At 50.8% G+C, this 20,143-nt stretch overlaps 1 protein-coding gene across 5 annotated transcripts; it reads right to left on the bottom strand.

The window, feature by feature from the left end:
- Window positions 1–84: 84 nt before the first annotated feature.
- On the bottom strand, window positions 85–19,680 carry Arhgef40 (Rho guanine nucleotide exchange factor 40). 5 transcript variants are annotated; one of them, XR_013343754.1, is made up of 25 exons: window positions 19,580–19,680; window positions 16,899–17,096; window positions 14,998–16,243; window positions 14,715–14,876; window positions 14,452–14,572; window positions 13,908–14,004; window positions 13,718–13,798; window positions 13,479–13,595; window positions 11,604–11,699; window positions 11,392–11,507; window positions 10,869–10,995; window positions 9,107–9,229; window positions 8,718–8,861; window positions 7,636–8,246; window positions 7,261–7,495; window positions 6,830–6,916; window positions 6,003–6,218; window positions 4,556–4,726; window positions 3,641–3,818; window positions 2,530–2,634; window positions 2,159–2,302; window positions 1,524–1,666; window positions 1,166–1,212; window positions 589–1,046; window positions 85–151 (listed from the first exon to the last, which is right to left on the bottom strand). XR_013343754.1 is itself a non-coding variant. In XM_026414199.2 (24 exons), the coding sequence occupies exons 1-23, from the start codon at window positions 19,580–19,582 to the stop codon at window positions 1,171–1,173; spliced, it is 4,563 nt and encodes a 1,520-aa protein (XP_026269984.1). In that variant the 5' UTR covers window positions 19,583–19,680; the 3' UTR covers window positions 384–1,046; window positions 1,166–1,170. The 5 variants fall into 5 exon arrangements, 4 of the variants coding, with proteins under 4 accessions (XP_026269984.1, XP_026269985.1, XP_026269986.1 ...); XM_026414199.2 differs by lacking the exon at window positions 85–151 and having other exon boundaries at window positions 384–1,046; XM_026414200.2 differs by lacking the exon at window positions 85–151 and having other exon boundaries at window positions 384–1,046; window positions 1,524–1,654.
- Between the last annotated feature and the right edge of the window lie 463 nt (window positions 19,681–20,143).

Raw genomic sequence — 20,143 nt, 5'->3', positions numbered from 1 at the left:
TCTCTGGGTGGTGCCCAAAAGGTAGCATTTAAGAAATAGGCTAGGGGGGCTGGAGATGTGGCTCAGCGGTAGCGCGCTCGCCTGGCATGCGTGCGGCCCGGGTTCGATCCCCAGCACCACATACCAACAAAGATGTTGTGTCCGCCGAGAACTGAAAAATAAATATTAAAAAAAAAAAAAAAAGTTTAAAAAAAAAAAAAAAAAAGAAATAGGCTAGGGGGTTCTCATGCACTGTGGCTTGAAGACCTCTTTGGAAAACTGTTGGGCTGTGCTAGACCCCAGTTTGTCTGTGACTAGCTTAGTTAGCCTCAAGATGTGGGAGAAGGAACCTCCAAAAATTCATTGATCTTCTGGAAGCCACTATGGAGGAAGCACATTTTCCTAGGCTCTTGCATAGTTTTCGGACAGTAAAGGATAAAGGGTACTTCAGCCTTGGTTTTATTTTCTGTATTCTAGTTAATGGTTGGTTTAGGGAGGTGCTCAAGTTAGTTGCAAAACCTTAATCCAGAGGATTGTTCTGGCTCCTGGGAGGCAAAGTGTGAGTAAATACATTTAATATAATAATAGTATTATAATAACAATAATTACACATAAAAAGTCTGCAGTTCTGGCCCCACTCTGTAGTATGGTTTTCATAGCTCCATTTCCTGTGACAACCCAGGATGGAGTCACCAGGAACCAGGTGACCTGGCAGAGATGAGTCTTCTCTGGGAGAATCAGGATGAGGAGAAACAGGCTGTCAGAGAGGTGTCCTGGGGATGCGTAGTGGCCAAGGATGAGAGAAAATTAGAAAAGGGATAATTTCCCTTTTCCAGGCTATGAAGGGAAGCAGATATGGCCATTCTGGTTCCTGCAGGATAAGGCACCAAGCAGGGGAGAGCTAGAGATAGCAGTAGCAGGGGGATGCTCTGGTCCTTGAATCCCCTTTCTGTTCAGGGAGCAGAGGGAAGGAATTCGGTGCTCTTCTAGTCCTTTGTTATGTCCCACTGACATCCCAGCTCAAAACACGTGGAGAGGAGGGGCTGCAGCCAAGTTCCAGATCTTCTCTAGAAGCCAGGAGAAAAGAAGGATGGATTGGGAAAGGGAAGAACCTGACTGTCAAGCAGCTTAGGCTAGGAAGAAGGGCACTTGAAGGACAGAAGAGAGAAAGGGGATATGAACTCACCTAGGTCACAGAGGTGTGGTGGGGTCACTCAGGGCTCGGGCATGACTCTGAGGGCAGAGAAACTGCAATGAATTTGGAGATATTTCCTGTCTGTCTGTCTCTCTGTCTGTCTCTCTCTTTCTCTCTCTCTCTCAAGCCTGCTTCTTACTAAAGATTTGTTTTTTTCACCTTTGGCATTGATACCTCTTAGCTAGGCCTGGGGGAGAGGAGAAAGGCAGACTGTGCAATAAATCCAATCTGCATCCTCAGCTGGGATCATTGGTTCTCCCACTCCCCCAGTGGGCTGGATGATCAGAAAAGCCCACCCAGAAAGTAGCCAAAGAGATCAACCATTCCCAGCTTTACTGCAGATACTTACCTGCCGGGATAGCCCTAAGATCCCTCCACTGGCCAGGGTGGGAGTGCTGCTCCCAGGGTGGGGGGGTTGCAGGCTGGGGCTGTGTCTTGGTCCTGGGGACACATCTCCAGAAGAGTCAAGTGTTTCTGGGGCTAGAGGGGAAGCTAGGGTGAGAGTAGGGTATTGAACTCCTGCAGATTACCTTAAGCAACCAAGCTGCTCCGTCAAGGAGGAAAAAGCTCCATAGCAACAGGAAGCTGTGTCACCATAGCAATCCAGTTGCAAGAGAACCCCCCTACCAAGAGGCAGGAAATTGTCAGCAGCATCATTAGAACAACCAGGGAAGAAGCGACAGGAAACTATAAGGATTGCCGTGGTGAACCAGGAGGGTACAACAGGAAGCTGAGGCAGTTTCCATAGAAACCCAAGGAGAGCTAGAGAAAGAGAGGTACAGAGGAAGTGCTTCTTAGCAACAGGCTGCTGTAAGCATCACCCTAGCAACCACATGGAAAGCTCTTTTAGCAGTGGGGAAGCTGTACATATTGTCATGGCAACTGGGCTACTTGGCTAGAAAAAGGAATTGCTCAGCAGCAGGCAGCCTGAACATCACCATGATGACCCGGCTGTTGGGAGCCACCCCTTGAGAGGTGCCTCACCCAGGGAAATTTGCTTGACGTCCAGATCCCAGGCCTCCTCCTCGACGCGGGCAGGCAGGGAGCAGGCTCCCGGCGAGAGGCCGGGAAGGGAAGGGCCGGCATGCTCAAAGGATGACACGGCCACGGAGGCCCGGGTGCGGGCGGCTGTAGAGAGTGGGGAGTTGGGGTGGGGGTGGGGTGCTGGTGTGGGAAAGCACTCCTGGCTTCCCAGAACAACTGTCTCATTAGAGGGCCTCCCAGTTAGTCCCACAGATTTTAGAAAGAGAGATGCCCACTCATTACCCTTCCTGACTTTCCTCCATGCCTCCCCATCGTGCTTGGAGCTGATCAAGGTATGATTCCGGGGACACCCCCAGCACCTTGGCCCTTACCTCTTCCAGTGAGCAGGGCACTCAGGGTCCGTTCCCCAAGGGCTTTGATGTCCAAGAAGGGTTTATTTCCAATACCCATAGAGACCATTTGCTGTACTCGGAGTTCTAGGGAACAAAGACCCTGTTAGCAAACTACTTGGCTCCAGCTCTAACACATCACTGGTTCACCCTTTATTTTGCTTCTTCCCAACTCTCATTACTCCCTCTCTTCCTCTGGTATCTCATTACACTTCCTGTTGGCTATCACTACAGGAATGGTGATGGTAGTTGTTGATTTCCTCCAATTTATATCTATCTGTTCTCACATATGTGGCATCCTGGCTGCCCACCAACTTTTCTAATCTTCCTTTTCTGTTGGGCATTAAGAGCAAAACTCACAATTTTATAATCTTTCCATTTTATAAGATGCTTCCATATATATCACCTTATATAATCCTCCCTGCTTCCTGGGGACGTAGCTTAGTAGTAGAGTGCTTGCCTAGTATGTCCAAGGCTCTGGATTCATCCCCAATACAGCAAAAATAAAATGAAATAAAAAAATAATTACTATTTCATTTTTCAGATGAGTAGAATAGAATGAGGTTCACAGAATCAAATAAAAACAAAAACCAAGATGGGAATAGGAAAGACAGTAGAATAAATTGGACATAACTTTCCTATGTTCACATATGAACACACAACCAGTGTAACTCCACATGATGTTCAACCACAAGAATGGGATCCTAATTAGAATAAGTTATACTCCATGTATGTAAAATATGTCAAAATGCATTCTGCCATCATGTATATCTAAAAAGAACAACTAAAAAAGAAAAAGAAAAACAAAAACTAATCCAGCAAATAAGTGGCACCAGTTCTTAATCTCAAATATTTTCTCTCTTGCCCACCCATTTACTCTCATTTTCCTGACATGTGTTAGCTTTTTCTTTCTTTTTGGTACATCTTAGGCTAATTTCTATTCAGCAATTCTCTCTCAAGCCAGATCTTGAATCTTAAGTCATTCTTTTTTCTGCATCCTACACCATTTTCCTAAGCAATCTCCATGTTCTCCAGAAAACCTCCTGCCATAACCCTGGTTCCAAGTACGTTTTCCCACAGCTCTGCCCAGTACCCTTGTTGTGGGCTGCCTGTCTCCATAGCAGCTGCGCAATAGAACTCGTCCACTTCAGTTTGATCTCTGGTGAAGTTGCCTGCAGAGTGTATGCCTCTCGTGCACGCCGCCGCCGAAACCACAGTTCAAAGCAGAGTCCACTGTCCCCAATGTTTTCTGTAAGCCCCATGTCAGCAGTCTGAGGAAGAGTAGGGGGAATGGTTGAAGGTGCATGAATTCTAGCTGGATGGTATCACATGAACAAGTACTACATTTAGCCTGGCATTTGGTAGATAGACGGTCAGTAAACATTTATTTAACTCTCACCAGGTGCCAAATGCTCTCCATGCATAATTTACAGAAGGGGAAATGAGGCCCAGAGATAGGCAGCAACTTGCCCAAGAATTTATGTAGATTACTAGAGTAAGGACTTGAACCCATGTCTCTTATTCCAAATCTAGGCCTTTTTCTCTGTACTATAACTACCCCCTAAAGAGCTGGAACTAGTGTAGGGGACAGAGTTAAGAAATCTTTAGAATCATTCCACACTGCCTCATCCAAGACTATAGGTTGCTAAGGACATTTATCTGGCTGGTTCCCTAAAGCAAGCTTTCCCTCTTCATGGATAGTGTCCTTTCCTCTCATACCACAGGGACCACTCCTAATTCAAAAGGCATATGTGTCCTTGGTGGGAAAGATCCTCTTCCAAGTCTGACTTAGAATGCTCCATAAATCTGCATGGACTACATGAAAAACCCATGGGGTAGACCAATGGCAGGGACTTCTGTCATCCTCTGATACCTTAACTTGATGACTGGTTATAGGTCAAAGCCTATTCAGAACCTGGATTGGGGGTGAACTCTTAGAACACTTTGAGTTCTCAAGTACAGCATAGCTTCCTGTCCCCTTCACCTACTCCAACTCCAGGCAATGTACCTTAAAAGCCTGCTTGTAAACAAAAGTCTCAGAACCCCCTTCAGAGCCCTTGAGCTTGCTGAACAGAAGGAGGTGCTCAAAAAGAAAGACATGGCGAAGACACTTCTTCCGGCCACAGATGACAGTGAAGGGATCCCGATGCAAGAGCTGTCCCTGCTCCTTCAGATCTATCTGGGGAGAGGAAAAGGAAAAGTGGTTGGCTCTGGATCCTTTTGTATGTACTTTACAAGGAGTAAAAATAGATTTATAGAGCACGGGGGCCTAATGCACTGGTTCTCAGGCAGAGTCAGGAAATTAGAAAAGCCCTCAGCCTAGAATCCATTCACTGGTCACCATGTACAGTACAGCTGGTCTACCAGCACAATCCTGCCTCTCATTATGGGAAGGTGCACTGCACACTAGAACTCAAAGTCTCCCCTTGGAAAACCTTTGCATTTTGGGGACCGAGGAAGAGAGCCAGCAAAGAACTAGAATAAGTTTATCTCAGAGCAAGGAAGATTTTATTTTAGTCTGTTCTGGAATCTCAGGGCAGGAAAAAGACATGGTAGAGGTGAATAAAGAATGTGTTGGGGGGCTGGAGATGTGGCTCAAGCGGTAGCGCGCTCGCCTGGCATGCGTGCGACCCGGGTTCGATCCTCAGCACCACATACCAACAAAGATGTTGTGTCCGCCGAGAACTAAAAAATAAATATTAAAAATTCTCTCTCTCTCTCTCTCTCACTCTCTCTTTAAAAAAAAAAAAAAAAAAAAAAAGAATGTGTTGGGTGTTGAGATGCAGGTAGAAGTGTAGACCAGAAAGGGAAAGATAAGAATTAGGAAAGGAATAGGAGAGCACAAGGCAGATGTAGGTATGGGATGTAGGGCAGGACACAGCTTCTTTATTTACAGATGAGGAAACAAAGGACCACTTAACTTCAGTGACAATGAAATCCATCCAGCTGATTAAAAATTAGAGCTTATTGGGCTGGGGCTGTAGCTTAATGGCAGAGTGCTTGCCTAGCATGCATGAGGCACTGGGTTTGATCCTCAGCACCACATATAAATAAATAAATAAATAAAGGCATTCTGTCCATCTACAACTTTAAAAGAATAAGAAAAAAATTAGAGCTGGATGCAGTGGTGCATGACTGTAATCTCAGCGGCTTGGGAGGCTGAGGCAGAAGGATCGTGAATTCAAAGCCAGCCTCAGCAAAAGTGAGGTGCTAAGCAACTCAGTGAGACCCTGTCTCTGAATAAAAAATACAAAATAGGACAGGGGATTTGGCTCAGTGGCTGAGTGCCCCCGAGTTCAATCTCTGGTATGCGCCACCCACCCCCGCCCCAACACACACAAATTTAGAGTTTAGGGCCCTCTGGCCTTAACTCTGGTTTTCTTGTCATCAGTCTACACTGTCTGAGGCTACAGGGCTAGGCAGTTTGAACAGAGGGACTAGAGCCAGGGCCTTACCTCACAGCCTCGCACTGCCTCTACAGCTAGCAGGTCTCTGCCTCGGGACTCTTGTTCTCTGAGCAACTGCAGAGCAGCCCCAAGGGCCTGGCGCTCAGAACTGGGCTCAGACCCAGCTTCCCTCAGGAGCTCCTCCAAGAGCCGCCCATACCGAGCCAGTTGCTCCAAGGGCTGCTGCAGGGCCTGGGGAAGGTAAGGGCCACTCTCCATGGAGCCCTGGGTGAGGAAACAGACAGGATGAGGGAAGGGGCTGGTGCCTGTGGGGGGCCAAACTTTGGGGGAAGGTGGGTAGTAGGTTGGGTCCAAGCTTTAGAGTATAGATGAAACCCAGATACCCCCAAAGATAAGGCAAAACCCTTTCCTCCAGAAAGAAGACAGGCAGGAGGCCTGTAAGAAATGCAACCATACTCTGCATTCTAAAGGAAGTTGGAAAAGAAACCTAGGGAATAACACCTTATAGTCTCTGGCATTTAGCTTTTGAAATCACTTTCATATCTTTTGATGCAAAGTCTTTTGATCCTTGAACTCTCTGTGAGAGCTCAAGATGGAGGGAATATTGCCCTCGGTTTACCAGACGTTGAAATGGAGGCCCTGAGGAATCAAGAATCTTACCCAAGTTCCTCAGTTGGGGGAACTGGATAAACACCCAGCCTCACCAGGCTCCTAGTCCAGTGCTTGTCCCTCCCTCAGCAACTCTGGGACATGATAGGTAGAAGGCATTCCTGGGCACATTTAAGAAAGCTTTTTATCCCTGACGGATGTTGAAGTGGGGTGAGTTTTTAGGTCTTCTCAGACCCTCTTCTCATGAGGGTTCGAGAGGAGTTTACCTTGGCTGGGGGGTTGAGTGTAGCCAGACCATTTTCCAGTTTATGTCGGTGCTTCACATACTGAGCATAGAGGCTGAACTGGTCCCCCTGCACAAATAAGGAAGGCACAAGTTCTCACTCATTCCTGGTGAGGCCCCTGCAGACAGACTCTCCCTTCCCCTTCATCCTCACTGTAGCCTAAGGACGGATAGGTCACCAGGGAGCCCTCATCCTTCCAGGAAGAGAGTGAAGCCCAGGTAGCCCTGGGGGGGCGGGGACGGAGAGGCTGAGCAGAGCCAGAGGTGCCCAGAAAGTGGGGTTGAGCCCCAAACTCATAGACTACTTGAGGAGGTAGTGGGCAGTGGGTAGTGGATATGAAGGAGGAACGGGTGGATGGGGCTAGATCATGGGAAAAGAAAGGAACCTAAAAGACGTTTTAGAGGATCACTCACATGGCGAAGGAAGCAGGCCCCAATGCGCAGAGGGTGGGCAGCGCAGCCCTGAAGCTCCCGCAGAAAGTGTGTCCTGTGGAAGCTTCGAAGTCTCTCCCGGGCACTCAGAGTGGCAGCCCAGGTGCCCCGAAGTTCAGGGGTCAGCTCAGGTCCAGGGGATGGTACCGGTTCACTTAGGGTGGTCACATACTCCTGTTCACAGGCAATCAGTTCAGACACCAGACGCTGCTGGGCACTGAAGGGACAAGGGACAAGGAGTGGCAGAGAAAGTGTCACTGGGGCATAAAAGGGAGCTATTATCCCTAACAATGTCATGTTTTTTCTTGCTGGCAAGTTGGCTCTGTCTTTTGGGCACTAATTGGGCTGGGTTCTCACCTGATGCTTCGCTTGCGCTCCATCCGGGGGGTGCCTACTCCCCACGGCCCATCCGGTCCCCCAGCCCGGCCCAGCAGCACATGTTCCCGTGGTGAGCACGTCCTGTCTACCACCTCGGTACTGGTGACCTCCAGGCCTCGGATTAGCACTGCCCTTGGGGGCCTGCCATCTGCTTCTGGAGCCAGCTCGGGACTTTCCTCCTCGTAGTCTTCTCCACATGGGGCCAGGGAGCAATGGGATGGGGCAGCCCGTGGCCCAGGGCTGCTGGGGAGCAGCAGGGAGCTGAGGCTGGGTGAGGGACTGTGGGAGCCTCGCTGGACCCCTGCACTGCTGGCACTGTCTGCCCGTCGTCGTCGCTGGCCCCGAGGACTGGCCTCCTCTCCCAGCTGTTGCTGAATCCTCCTCTCCAGCTCTTGGCAACGGGCCCGGCAGCGTCCCCATTCTCTCAGGGCTGCTGGGCTGCCCAGGTCCAAGGCCAGGGCCCGCATCTCCTGGAAGGTGCCAGCACTGGGCTCCGGGGCTCGTCGAAGGGCTAAGGCTGCCAGCAAGGCCTCCCGACCTGGCCCAGCTCCTGCCAGCCGAGCAGAACCCTCATCCACCCACTCATGGGCCTAAAAGACAAAGGGATGAGGGTGAGGACCTGTGCCACTTTCAAATGCATGCAACATCTCTGTTCCTCTTGCTGATGGTCTCCCAATGTCCCCAACCATCCCAACACCCTATGTCCTTTCCTTGTCCTAGCATTACTGCCTAACCATGTCACTTGGAGATGGGATGGAGACAGGATCCTAGATAAAAGAACTGCTAAAACTTATACAGAGTTTATAAGTGGCAGGCTTGGTATGAAGTGCTTCTATATATTGTTTCTTGATATCCTTACAGCAGGTCTGTGAGGCAGAATGTGCCAAGGCACATTCAGGTTTAGTACCTTATCTCAAATCATTCAAGTAGGCGGCCAAGCTAAGAGTCAAAGCCAAGGAGATGAGCTCCTGAGTCCCTGTGCTTAACAAAATTGCCTACTCAGCCTCTCCAGGCCAACGAGAGGAAATGGTGGGCACAGAAGGAAGGGGCTCTGTGTGCACCTGCTGGAAGAAGCGCTGTAGCCGCAAGGCCCGATGGAGATTGCTCTCAACCTGCTCCAGCCGTTGCTCAAAGATATCCAGAACCTTTTGGGAGGCCATGTCCTCCTCCAGAGTAACAGCCTCCCGTGCCTGGGATAGACGCTCCTGGAGAAAGAAGACCACGCTCAGACCTGGTCCTCACTCCCAATTAGTCAACACCCTACCTCCCTGTGTTTCTTCTCCCTTTTTTTTTTAAAAAAAAAATAATATTTATTTTTTAGTTTTAGATGGACACAATATCTTTATTTTACAATTACGTGGTGCTGAGGATTGAACCCAGTGTCCCTGCATGCTAGGCGAGCACTCTACCACTGAGCCACAATCCCAGCCTGTTTCTTCTCCCTTCTCACCTGAACCTCAGTGTTGAAGGCTCGGAATCGCAATTCTATCTCCTGCAGGGTAGACAGGGAGTCTCCGGGCACAGTGAAGCTGGCTAGCTGCTCCTCCCCTGGGCCCGAGAGCCACTGCAACACCTGAGGCAGATGGGGTGGGAGAACAGGGCCCATGAGGGAGAAGACCGTGGAGGAGAAAGGTAAGAAAAGATTCAAATCCAGCTCCAGTTTTCCACCTGGATCTGTAGAACCTTGGGTAACCCATTTTATCTCATCTGTAATTGCAGTTGGTAAAAATGAATGATAATAGTTTCCACAAAGATCAGGTGAAAAACTGAGTAAGGAGCCTTTAGTAAAGTGCCAGATGAGGCTGAGCTGGCAGGAAGCATTGATGGAGGCGGGTTAGAGTTCCAGGGCTAGGCCTGGAGAGTGAAATAGAACTTGGGTGAACCAAAGGCAGGATGAGGGTCATCTGAGTAACCAGCCAACGGCCAGCCAGGAGAAATGTCATAGGTCCTGTGCCTGGCAACTAATGGGTGAGAGTCCTGGTACTATGCCTGGAGAAGGTAGATACATGTGTGTGAATGTGTGTGCCCAGATTTAGTTGCTTATTATGGAAAGGAACTCATGTGCTAGTTCTGGATGTTTGACCAAAAAGAAATGGTATTTTTTTTTTTTTCCTCTGAAGAAAGGCTGGAAGCTGGGGTAGGGCAGCCTGAGGCTGAGAAGTCTGAGAATGTTCCTCATAGTGTCAACAATAACCACTTTAATAGAGTACTTTGATGAATTAATTTGATTATCCTAACTACCTTATGTGTTAATTATAACTATTTCCATTTGACAGAGGTGAACTTAGGATCTCAGAAAAATGCATGACTTGTCCAACACCTTATACATAGTAGAGCTAGAACTCAAATAGAACATTTTAACCTTTAAATCCTATTTTTAAATAGGTTTTAAAATCAGGAGTGGAGAGGGGAGACAGCTAATCATCCAGCCAACAAACAGTAAGAGATGATCCCTTGGATATTGGAATAGCAGAAATTAAAATACAGCAATCCCCACACAAAAAAGTTCTGACCCCTACTTAGCATTGACCCTGAGATGAGCCTTCCCCTGATGCCCACAGGCAGGTTCATGACACTGCTGTCGTCATGCTTGGGACTAAAGCAGAAAAACCAGATATCAAAGACCCCTCTACTCTAAGTGGTAGGGTGGAGAGCAAATCCTTGTGGGGCTCTTAATCCCAGGAAAAAAGAGTCAAGGTTCGGAGGAGCTAGTCTTATTCTTGAATCTTCCCCACAAAGAGGACCTGGTTCCCCCCAGGGGCCTGTAATGCTCTCTCCTAAGATGGAAGAAGATAGGATACTTCCAGCCTCAGATCTGGGGGATGACACTGCATAAGAGTAAAGGTGGCATTTGTGGCCGTGTAGCTAAAGAGCTGGTATCGAGAGATTATTTTTAAATTAAGGAAGAAGTCACTCCAGAGTCAATCAGTTTTCCCCTGAATTCCCTAGGGCACTGAGCATCTCTAACAATCTCTAAAGACCCTGATCAAACAGAGAGGAGACCTGGCTTCTCTTTGCTGGTGCTGAGATGCTTCCACCCTGTGATTGAATCTCATACTTAATAACCAACCCCCTGGGCAGGTAAGGTGAAAGGGTGGGGTATTCAGCGTACCCTGGCAAAAAGAATGTCATGAATGCTAACTATTCAGAGAAGTGGGTACCAGAGACCAGGTTCCCAGACTGAGTAAGAACAGTCTAGAGTTCTAGCTCACCTGCTGGAGTTGTTGCAGGCGTTGCCGCTGCTCTTGCTGCTGCACGTGCAGGTTGGAGAGGCGCACAAGCTGATGAATGGCCTCGTCCACCTCCTGATATAGTGTAGCTGGGCCTGAGCCCTCCAACCTAGGGAAGGTTGGGACAGAATAAACCTTTGCCCTTGTCAAGCCCCTTGACTCTGACTTTTCATCTCCAGGGACATAAACATGAGAGGTGGCATAACACTGTGGATCAGATATGGGCCAGACTTAGACTACCTGAACTTGAATCCCAGCTCTCCCATTCACTGAATTAGCCTGGCCAAGATATTTAACATTTCTGATCCTCCAAGTCCTTATTCATAATTGTAACTAGCACACAGTAATGTTGTGAAGGTTATGAGATAATAAATTAAAAAAAAAAAAACAATATCCTACCCAGATACATGTGCAGTAAGAATTATGAGGTAGTTAAGGTTGCTGGCAGCCCTCTGCTGTGTTTCCCCCTCCCACTTCTACCTGCCTCTGCACACCCATCTCATACTTGCTGCTGTGAGTGGAGCGTAGCCTCATCAAGATGGCTCCTCCATCCCTCTGCAGTGCAGTCAGCCGGGGATCTGCTAGCACTTTCTGCAGGGGCTTGGGCATTCCCACCGTCTCCTAGGGAAAAGGAGCAATTGGCAGCTAAGGTTCTACTAGAGTGCCCACTTCAGTCCCATCTCTATCCCATCCCCAATTGTCCTTCTCATTTCATACCTCTCCTTCTGGCTCCACTGCTCTCTCCAGTTCCTCAATGGCCTTCCTTACAGAGCTCAACACACCTCGACACAGGCTGCACAGCCTTGCCACTTCCTGAAACCCACAAGCAGGGAGTCAAAGATCAGAGTTTGGGATGAGGCACCTAAGTCCTAGGGTGGGTTGAGGCAGCCCCAGAGACTTTAATGGAGGTAATGCTGGGCTCTATTTCAGCATGCTGCCTGCTTCTTACAAATTGGATAACATCAGGTGGGTCCCAAAACTCTGAACCTTATTTTCCTCAGCTGTAAAATTGGGATAAGACAGGATTCTATGAGTTTTAAAGAGGTAATACCAGCCCAGTACCTACCATGGCCTGGCATTTTATAGTTTAGTAAACCTGAGTTTTCTTTTCTGCTGCACTAGGTCTTAACCGTGGATAACCCTCCTGTCTGCCTCAAAAGACCCATTTCTCTGCGCAGGCGCGTGTGTGTGTGTGTGTGTGTGTGTGTGTGTGTAGAGGTAACAGGGATTGAAACCCAGGGTGCTCTAGCACTGATCTACACCCCCCAGCCCTTTTATTTTTTATTTTGAGACAGGGTCTTGCTAAGTTGCCAAGGCTACCAAGGCTGGCCCTGAACTTGTGATCCTCCAGTTTCAGCCTCCTCTCAGCTGGGATCACAGGTGTACTACATACCTTACTCCAGTTCCACTTCCTTTTTTTTGGTACTGGGGATTGAATCCAGGGGCACTTAACACTGAGCCACATCCTTAGCCCCTCTCCCTTTTAATTTTTGTATTTTATTTAGAGACAGGGTCTCACTGAGTTGCTTAGGGATTAAGGTGCTGAGGCTGGCTTTGAACTCCTTATCCTCCTGCCTCAGCCTCCAGAGCTGCTGGGATTATAGGTGTGTGCCACTGAGCCCGTGTCCACTTCCCTCTTGATACACAGCTCACAGACCATGTTTCACCTCCGATTTCACACTTGGATCATGATTATTCCTCTCTTCTTGAACACTTGCAGCACCTAGATTCACAGAATCCTTGCAGATAATTGCTGGAAGGAGCTTTAGAGATCATATCACAATTGCTGTACTTTGGGGTGAGAATCCTGAGGGCCTGGATATTGGTGCAGGGAGCAGATAGAGAAAGGGCACCATCTCTGGAAGTGAGATAAGGTAACCTGTCCAAGGTCATATGGAACAAAAACCAGCCTTTTGACTCTGGCACTTTCCAGAAATCCAATGACTCTATCTAGCATTCTTCTCTAGTTATTTTATAACTTAATCTCCCACCAAAAGTCATGTTATTTAATGTGATATTAAATAACACTGTAGTTGTAGCTCAGTGGTAGAACGCTGGCCTAGCATGTGTGAGGCACAGGGTTTGATCCTCAATATCACATTAAAAAAATAAAATAAATAAAGGTATAAAAAGTGCAATAACATCATTAAAAAATAAAACAGAATTTAAGCCAGGTGTGGTGATGTGTGCGAGTAATCACAGCACTTGGGAAGGGTGGAGGCAGGAGGATCACAAGTTCAAAGCTATCCTCAGCAACTTAGTGAAGCCCTAAGCAACATAACAAGATCCTGTTTCTAAATAAAATATAAAAAGGGCTAGGGATGTGGCTCACTGGTTAAGAGCTCCTGGGTTCAATCCTTGGTACCAAATAAATAAATAAATAAAGATTTAACATACTCTTCCCATCCCCCCAGTAGCCCATTGCTACTTGATCATAGTTTGTGAACCATAAATACTTGCTGAATTGAAAGGAGTGGAAATCACTTTTTCCCACTCCCAGGGTTGTGTCCTGGATCTGTCTTCTCTCCTACAACGTCCTCAGCTGGGTCATTCTTATGTCCCAGGGTCCTAAGTGGTAGAGTGAAAGCTTACCTGATGTACCTCTACCCAATGGCTGGGAGAGGGGTCCCTGTGACCTCCTAAGTCCCACTGTAGCTCCTCTGGTTTGGCCACTCTTTTCAGATCATTCTCAGACAGCAACTCAGCACCCTGTAGACATGTAAAGGCAGGGGTTTCTAACCAGGCACCCATGAATTTAGAGACCAGCCTCAGGCTCCTGATAGCCTGTCTCCACTCTGATGGGGTACTAGGTGGGAGCGAGGGGATCAAACCTGAAGTCCATGGAATTCAGCCGGAGGGTCATCCTGGGTGATAATCAATAGCCGCTGAATGAGGGGAGGGTCTCCTGAGTCCTGAGAGTAAGAAGAATAACTCTAAAACTGTGGGCAACTGGGTGGCTTGGAAGGGCACCAGGGGAGACTGAGGATCTAGGGGAAGAGCCTGTGTAGAGGGATTGGTTACCTGAAGTTGACTCAGGGCAGGAATGAGTGCTGGAGGCAGTGGGGGTGCCTTGCGAAGGTCAAGCAGAACCGACAGTCCCAATAACTGAAGATCAGGCCTATGGAGGCAGAAGAGCTAAGGAGGTTGCAGTGTGTGTGCCTATTGGGGAGATAGCAGGTAGGGCAGGGCAGAGGCATAGGTCTGATTTAGTATTAGTAGTCTTCAGGAGAAGTCAGTTCCTGGTACATTTGGGAAACAACAAGCAAAGGGCCAAAGTCTGGGATGGGTGTCCAAGAGGTGGTGACCAGTAATCTGGAGTTTACTGACATGGCCAAGGGACTAAGGTCTGGAAATAAGAATTCTATGTTTTAGCAAGGTATGAATTAAATACAAGCCTGTAGCATGGTGTCTAGAAGTCAGGAGTCAGTAAGGTCAAAGACTTGGAAAGCTGAGAGTTGAAGCAGTAGGTGTGCTAAAAATCAAAAGGTCAGTGTCCTGAGAAGGAGGTCAGGTCCTCGGGACTCAGGAGGTTACTGTATAGGGTCCTCGTGCTCACCGCAGTTACCTGAGCAGTGAGTGGAGATAATGAAGAGTAGTGCTCAGCATGTCTCTGGAGGGTGGGGGCTCCTCAGGAAGGCACGGTGGGGTAATGGTCAGTAGAGCTCGCCCACTCTGGTCCACCCCTCCTGAAGACACAAAATGGCCAGGCTGTCCTGGCTGGGAGCAGTCCTTGGCTACCTCCCTTCCACCCTACCTCCCTTCCAAGCCCACTTCAACTGCTTCTCTTTCCCCAAGTCCCTCTCCCTTTATATACTGATGTCCACTAACCAGTCAGGATGAGGAATCCAGATGCCATCAAGTCCCAAGCTACATCAGGGTCATCAGAGATGGAGACTGGAGGGGCCTCTTCTGGGATGCTATCCCCTTTTACCTCCTGCACTGTCTCCACGGGTTGTGTTAGGGGGTCATTCAGGAGCCCCTCTGTGGATCCTACACAGACACAGGCAGAGCTGTGGCCTAAAGTGAGGATGGGTCTGGCTGTTTTGGGCCCAGCCTAACCCCTGATCCTCTTCCAGCCCACCCTCTGTCTTGGATCTCAGTGTCCTCTTACCTGCCGTACTTGCCAGGTTTGATCCCTCTTGCACTCTCTCTTGGGGCCCTCCTTCTTTAGGCCCACAGTCTTCTGAAAGCCAAGGCTCTTTTTCATCTGCTGGTGTGAGCTCCTCTTTTGGCTCACATTCTGGCTTTCCAGAGCCTTCATTCTCTTCCTTAACTAGGCTGGATTCTGGAAGCTCTTGTACATTTGGTGAAAGCAGATTGACAAGGGCTTCCTGGTGGATGGTCTCTTCCTTGTCCCCAGGGCTGAGTGGGGCACTATCCCCTCCTCGGCTAAGAGCCACTCTGCCTGCAGCTCGCTTCTTTCTCCTGTTTCCTTTGCCTGTTCTCCGAGGTGTACCAACTGGTCCTTCAGTTCCCTGGCCTGCTCCTCCTCCAGATTCCTCTGGCCGAAGGGGGCAAGATTCAGAGGCTTCTCCCAAGGCTTCTGTTGGAGGCTCAGACACCTCCAGGACTGCTGCCTCTGGGAGAGCTTCAGCTCCAGGGGGGGACCCGGGAGAGGCTCTGGTGCTGCTTCCCTCACCAGGTGGGCGTGCTCCATCCTGGTCCCGAGTCCCCAGGCCTTTCTGGTGCATCCATGCCCGGTGTCTCCGGTGCCGGCCCTTCCCTCCAGCACTCTTGCGTGTGGGTACTGTCCGGGTTCTAGACAGGCCAGAAAGGCCCTCAACATCTGTGGGGCTTCCTCTCGCAGGCAACGTCACTTCTAATAGCTCCACATACTCACCCTCTGGTCCTTCGGCAGGAGCATTGTGCCCATCCCCAGGACTCCGGGTGCCCAGCACCTCCTCAGGGAGTGGCGGGCTAGGAAGCCCTGGGGGTCCAGGTGGCAGTTCTGGGGGTATTGTGCTTGGCCGATGTCCAACCATGAGGCCCCCTTTGTGTACAAATCGTGGGCAGATGAGCTCGGCCCAGGGCAGTCTCTGAATCCCAGAGGGTGCAGATAGTAGGCAAGTGCTGAGACGACCTGTTGGTCGGTCCTTGTTGATGCCTTGTAGCCACTCAGGTGTGAACAGGTAGGCACAGGCCTCATTGGGCACAGGTAACTCCTGCACCCGCCCACCCCCTGGGGCTAGACACTTGAGGGCCAGACGGGGTGCTTGGGCTGCAGAGGGCACCACTTGCAGGTAGAAGTCTCCTGGGCGCAGCAGCTGCCAGGGCAGAGCTGCTAGCTGCACCACCACCTGCTCGTGCAGGCAGAGGGGCCAGCCCTCATGGAAGAAGAGGAATCCGCTATACTGGGCCTGGGGAAAGAGGTTGGTAGGCTGCACTCAGGTCTTTGCTGAAGAGACCAGCGGGAGGAGGCAATGAGAATGGGTCCACACTGGGCAGGTATGGCCTTATGCATGGTAGGCTATAATCCATGAGGAACAGGAAGGGAGACTTTGGAGTGTTCATGTGGCCAAGGAAGGGATGTCTTCAAATGGTAAGAAGCTTCTCTAGGATGTTAGTTCCATGTGTGGGTGGGTAAGAACTGAATCATTAAAAGATATGGTCAGCAGATGCCATTGTCTTAGAGGAATCAAAGACTCTTGGGTCTCTACATCTGCAGAAGTGAAGTATTTGCTGAGTCATATCTGGGGGAGTTTAGTATCTTGAGAAATTCACAGGAGGGGGGAAATGTCTAGTATTGGGTCTAGAGGGCCAGGGTCTTTGGGAATCAAAATTTCTTAGAGATTGCTATTTGGGGAAGATGAATGCACATGTACATGTGTTAGTATCTAAGTCACTATTTTTAAGGGTCAAAGACTGTGGAAAGTCAGCAAACAAAGTTGAGTGTCTCTGTAGGGATCAGTATTAGGGGAGGCTGTGGTGTGTTGGGGGGATGAGTCTGGTGGTGAGCCTTGGGTGAGGCAGTGGATCTTAGGAGAGTCAGAAAAGGGGTGCACAGCTACTCACACAGGCTTCCTGCTGGACCTTGGCAAGCAGGTGTTTGGCTGGTACCAGGAAGTCCAGTGTGTACCTCAGTGCATCCTCCCGATAAGTCCTCTCTACCACCTGGAACACCTGACCCAACAGGGTGGGGGCTGTGGATTCGAACGGTGGGTACAAGGCAGCAAGCGTGCTCTGCACACAATCTTCTACTGGCTCAGGCTCCTGGGAGAGACAAAACCAGGCTACAGACCCCTAGTGATCACCCAAGCATGACTTTTTTAGGGCCTGTACTGGACTATGGGCAGCTGCATCCCCCAATGTACAATGTGTGCCCAAGTGATGCTTAGGAAATGCTATCTGAGTAAGTCCATGATGGAAATGGGGCAGAACCAGTTAGAGCGCACAGGCCTAGCAGGTCTCTACACTTAAGCTCTGAGACCTTGGCTTCGGAAGTCCAGGAAGAATTTATTGTGAATACTGATGCTTGTAAATTGGAGGTGGTTGCATAGGCTCTCTTCAGGAGACAGAGAGGCTACTGGGCTGTCAGGGACTAAGCTAATAGTCAAGAATACCAGAGTATGGGGGAGGGTGCTGCTATACAATCATTTCAGAAATGATTCTGAAAATCATTTTTCCCAGAGCCCAACATCCTGACACCCCCACTTTTAGTGAAGGCGCCACCGTCCACAATTTCACCCTAGAGAAGGTCAAGGGTGGGAAGAAAGAGGATGTAAAGATTGTGACTATCTCACTCCTTTATAGTACTCTTTCTTCCAGAGTGGCTCTAAAGCAATCATCCATTCCCAGAGCATGTGGGATTGGGTTACAAAAGAATGGGGTGGGCATTTGAAAGAGGAAAAAGGCACAAAAGGAACATGTGGGGAAGGGAGGAGGAGGCCTTGATGGTATGCATTCCAGCTGAAATCTTTTCTGATTCTAGGGGGACCTGAGTCTGCCAACCTGGATCTGTAGTCACCATCTAAAAAGCCCCACTTCATCCTAAGTGAATCAACTGGACATCCTTCTCCATCCCACACCCTAAACAACAGCCCCTTGGGCTATTCCTTTGCAAGCTTATTTCGCTTTCAAGATGGCCTTTGAAGTTCCTTTTATCAGATTCTTTTGCTGTAAATGGGGAAAGGTATGCTCCAGGCGGTATTTACCTAGCTCTTTGCCCGCTCCGGCCCCCACGTCCTGATTTTGCCCCAAGACAAAACTGCTGTTTTACTCTGTTTGGAGTCGCTTGCTGGTCCCAAGCTAGGCGGCTACTCCGGAGACTGACATTCCGTGCGTCAGCGCACAGATCCGGCCCCGAGATGTGTAGGCGAGCTGACAGACCCCCAAGTGTTCCCAGTACTCCGCGGGCACTGGGCGCGTGGGTGGGGATAAGGTGGAGATGGGCAGGGGTGAGACAGAGTGGGCCGTCGACTCCAAGACCGGGAGGGGGAGATAAAGCTAGAGTAGCAAGGCAGCTGCAACCCATTAGGGGCGGTGAGCTCATGGCTGAGCGAGAGTCTCAGCTCTCAGCCACAGGAAACGGCAGCGGCAGGAGGGGAGGAGGGGTCTGGGGCGGGAGGCTGCGGGCGGGAGCCCAGAGACCCGGCCTCCTGCAGGCCAGGACTGAAGAAGAGACTAGAGACTGAGTCAGCTCTCCCTGGCCCAGTTCCTCTTTCTTCTAGCTCCAATCTCCTTACCAGGGGGTGCCCTTCCCTCAGCAGAGAAACGGCCCGGGCCCGTTAAGGCTCCTAACCCTCCTCCACTCCCTGCAGGGAGCGCCCCCTGGTAGGGCCTCTCTCCCTCCTTCACACTGCAGAGAGAGCCCCCTTGCCTGCGCCCTCCCCCTTACAGAGAGCGCTCTCCCTGGCAGTGCCCATTCTTGCAATGGATCTTTAAGAATACTTCTGGACTGAAAGTTCCCAGGACAGTGTTCACTCCTGTTGATGTGGGCTTCCAGGGTCCTGAAGTGCTGCTCCAAGGTCCTCTGCCTCTGGCAGGGAGCTCCCGCCCCTTCTTCCTCGGCTCTGCAGAGTGCTCAGAGCGCTTCTCTGCAGCGTGAGCTCTGGGGCACTTTCCCCCTCGATCTTTGGTCGGCTCTGGCAGCGTCACGCCCCCTGGTACTGTGACCCCCCCTTCCCCGCGCGCCCCATCCACTACCCTAAAGCAGTCCCTTTTTCTCCGCGGGAATTTCCCTCTTTGGCCATGCCCCTGGCCCTGGCCCAGCCACAGCTGCGGCTGGTCCCCCAGGGCCGGATGGGTGGGCCCGCCTCACCGGGTTGGGGATGGAAAATGGTGGTTCCAGGCAGGTCAGTTCTCATGACCCGAGGCGGTGCCCCTTGCAGAACTGCTGCAGGACCAACCCGCAGGGGTCTCCCGCGGGTAAGAAACTAGGATCGGGAGGGGGGCGGGGGAGATCCTGCAAAGGCAGGCACAGGTCTGGACAGAGGAGGGGGGAGAGGTGTGTAGATTAAGGGAGGGACGAGGGGGACGTTGGGGGAGGGGGCGTAGGAGAGTGGAAGAAAGGGTAAAGGCAACACCGGTGGAGACAGAGCTAGGCAGTGGGGCAGGCAGGGGGATGGGAGGGAAAAGAGTTTCAGGAGCGCAGAACAGCACAAGGCAGACACGGGAGGCTCTGGGCTGGGGCCTGGGGACCCAGAGCAGACTGCTCGAAGGCGGAGGGGACTCAGGGGCTGCGGCGCGGGACTCACCATGGCTCGGCGCCGGGCCGCGTCCGACGCTAGGTCGGTCGGGCGGGCGGGGCTGGGCGCGCCACCGCCTCCCTCCCGCCTCTCGCGTCTCGCCGAGTCTGGCTAGGGGACAGCTCCGGCCGCGGTGGCGGCTCGGCCCGCTCCGGCTCCCAGGCCGCGGGGCCCAGCCAGGGAGGGCCGAGACGGCCGCCCAGCCCCGCCCCGCCCCGCCCTTCAGCGCCCGCCCCCGCCTCGGCGCAGGACCCCTTGCCTAGACTCCCTCGCCAAGCTTCTGGGCTGCTGCTCCCCCGACAACGCCAGCCAATCCACCAGTCTCACTTGAAACTCTCTGCCTTCTCCGCCCCGCCTTCCAGTGGGTAGCCCGGACCCTGACCTTCGAAGGCCTGGCCGGCCGAGGACGCCCCTATATTCCCTCCGTCGCGTTTCTCACTGAGGGATCAGTTGAGCCTTTGCATGGGACACTACAAAGTCTGGGGCGTGCGTAATTCCCTTAGGTCCCCTGTCTAGGACTGGGTGGTCCGCGGCCGGAAACCTCCGTTTCTAACTCGCCTAGGACTCCCTTCT

This window comes from Urocitellus parryii, chromosome 6 (genome assembly GCF_045843805.1).
Source record: "Urocitellus parryii isolate mUroPar1 chromosome 6, mUroPar1.hap1, whole genome shotgun sequence".
Taxonomy (NCBI): domain Eukaryota; kingdom Metazoa; phylum Chordata; class Mammalia; order Rodentia; family Sciuridae; genus Urocitellus; species Urocitellus parryii.
Note: the sequence above shows the minus strand (reverse complement) of the source record. Positions and strands in the feature narration are given on the sequence as shown.